Source organism: Entamoeba nuttalli (assembly GCF_000257125.1).
Source record: "Entamoeba nuttalli P19 unplaced genomic scaffold asmbl_2810, whole genome shotgun sequence".
Classification (NCBI taxonomy): domain Eukaryota; phylum Evosea; order Mastigamoebida; family Endamoebidae; genus Entamoeba; species Entamoeba nuttalli.
The window spans coordinates 1-2,046 of record NW_008575615.1 but is presented as its reverse complement, the minus strand read 5'-3'; the positions used below and the strand labels follow the sequence as shown (position 1 = coordinate 2,046).

Genomic DNA, 2,046 nt, shown 5'->3' with positions numbered 1-2,046 from the left:
TCTTGGAAGTTTTGAAAACAATTCAACCCCCATATTTATTGAATCTTTGTAGTTTACGCAATTGAACTGTAAGAATATTCTTATGTTTTTCATTATTTTTAAAGAATAAAAAATGTCCAGCAATTTGTAACGTTCAGGATTAACTTTTCTAAGTCTCAATCTCCGCTAAAAATTGTTTGGGTTTGAAATTCCTATTAAAGGCTCTTTTAAATCTTTTTACTAATCTCCGCTTATAAAATACTTGCCGTTAATCTGTTTGTTTTTAAGAAATAGTATGTATTTTATTTAGATGACTTTCTTCATTTTCTTATGAATTAGCTCTCAAGGACTTTGTCCCCTAAAGCGTCATTCTTAAGATTTTGTTGAAAGAACAGCGGAGATATTAATTTGCGTTGTATCTAATTAATAACTAATTGAAATATTGTACAACAGAAAAGCCAAAAGAATTATATCACTTACCTTCCACCTATTTTTTACCACTTCAAATATGAAACATTAACCCTCCTATATAAATTTGATTTTATAATGATTTATTTGTTGAAGGTTTTTTATTAAAATATTTTTAAAATGGAAAGTTTTTAGTTATATGAAGATAAATAAATTAGAAGTAAAGTGAGGACAACTTAATAATTCTGTTGTTCTTATTTGTGTTAAGCTGGTCTACAGATAACAATGGACAATTATAATATAAACATTTTATTATGTTTGGTGTTTCTAACTTAAATAAAATGTTACATTGCTGAACAATTAACTCACACTTTGCTTTCGTTTTAATAGTCTGTAATAACCCACACTTTGTAATATTTACTTTAGTCATTGAAGATGGTAAAAGAAGAGTTGTTAAGGCTTCACAATGATCGATGAATAAATTAGAAAAATGCATTGGGAAATTAATTTCTTCAAGAGTTAAACAGTCAATAAAAGAAGCAGATAAAAGACTATTAACACAAGAAAGGTCTAGCTTCTTATAATATGACAATGAATTTTTTAATTCAAGAGTACTAAGTGTTAATGGAATATTAAAATTTATTAATTGATTACAATTCACTAATTTGACTTCTTGGATATTCTTACACAATTCAATACTCTCAATTTTTGACAATAATTCAAAATCACTTAGACGTAGAGATGTTATTTTTGTAGGAATTTTAAACGACCTAATTCTGTTACAATAATAAAAATTGATTTTTGATAGATTTGATGAAAGGTCTAATCGTTGTAATGATGTACATCCATCTAATTCTAATGTTGATACTGAATTAGGAATAGAAAGTTCTAAAAGAGAAGAGCACTCACTAATAATAATATGTCTTAAATCTATGTAAGGAGTGGCATCAATAAATTTAAATGAATCACATTTCATAATTTCTAAACGAGTGAGAAATACATTAGGTATCATTGAAATAGACTTACAATCATATAGTCGTAGCATTTTAAGTTGATTAGACCCTATTATACTTTTTAAATTTTTACATTCAGCAAGTTTTAATCGAGTAAGTGTTTCTGGATACTCTAATGTTTCAATTTGAGAACTTGCATTGATTTCAAGTGATTTTAATGATGTCCAATTTTTTGTATTAAACTGAGTTGGAAGAATAGGTGAATTTCCATTGTAAACACCAATTTTTAATATCGCCACTTTGTTATAAAATGGTAAAATCTTTTCAAATGGAATTCGTTCAATTCTAAACCTGTACAAATCATACTCAGATATGATTTGACATTGTTGATAATCTTCAAATGAACATGAAAGTGTTTGTATGTGAGGAAAGAAACGAAGTAGTTCAGTTGATATATGTTGATGGATCTCAGGATTAACTTTAAATGATAACAATACATCTTGACATTTTTTATTGACTAAAATAAATTCTTTCAATGCTTTAAGTTCATTGAAATATTCAACAACAACCATCAATGAACTAACATCAAGTTGTGACATTTTTATTAATTTTACAGTTTCAGCTTCATTTTGAAGAAGTTAAATAACATTAAAAAAGTCATCACCAAAACCAACTAAAAATAATTTTTTTATAAGTTCTTTTTGTT

General features: G+C 26.3%; 1 protein-coding gene across 1 annotated transcript; it reads right to left on the bottom strand.

Moving 5' to 3' along the window:
- Window positions 1-601: 601 nt before the first annotated feature.
- On the bottom strand, window positions 602-1,939 carry ENU1_042520 (leucine-rich repeat containing protein; the record flags this gene model as incomplete). Its single annotated transcript, XM_008857591.1, has 1 exon — window positions 602-1,939. One exon carries the CDS (start codon window positions 1,937-1,939, stop codon window positions 602-604), a length of 1,338 nt encoding a protein of 445 aa, XP_008855813.1.
- Between the last annotated feature and the right edge of the window lie 107 nt (window positions 1,940-2,046).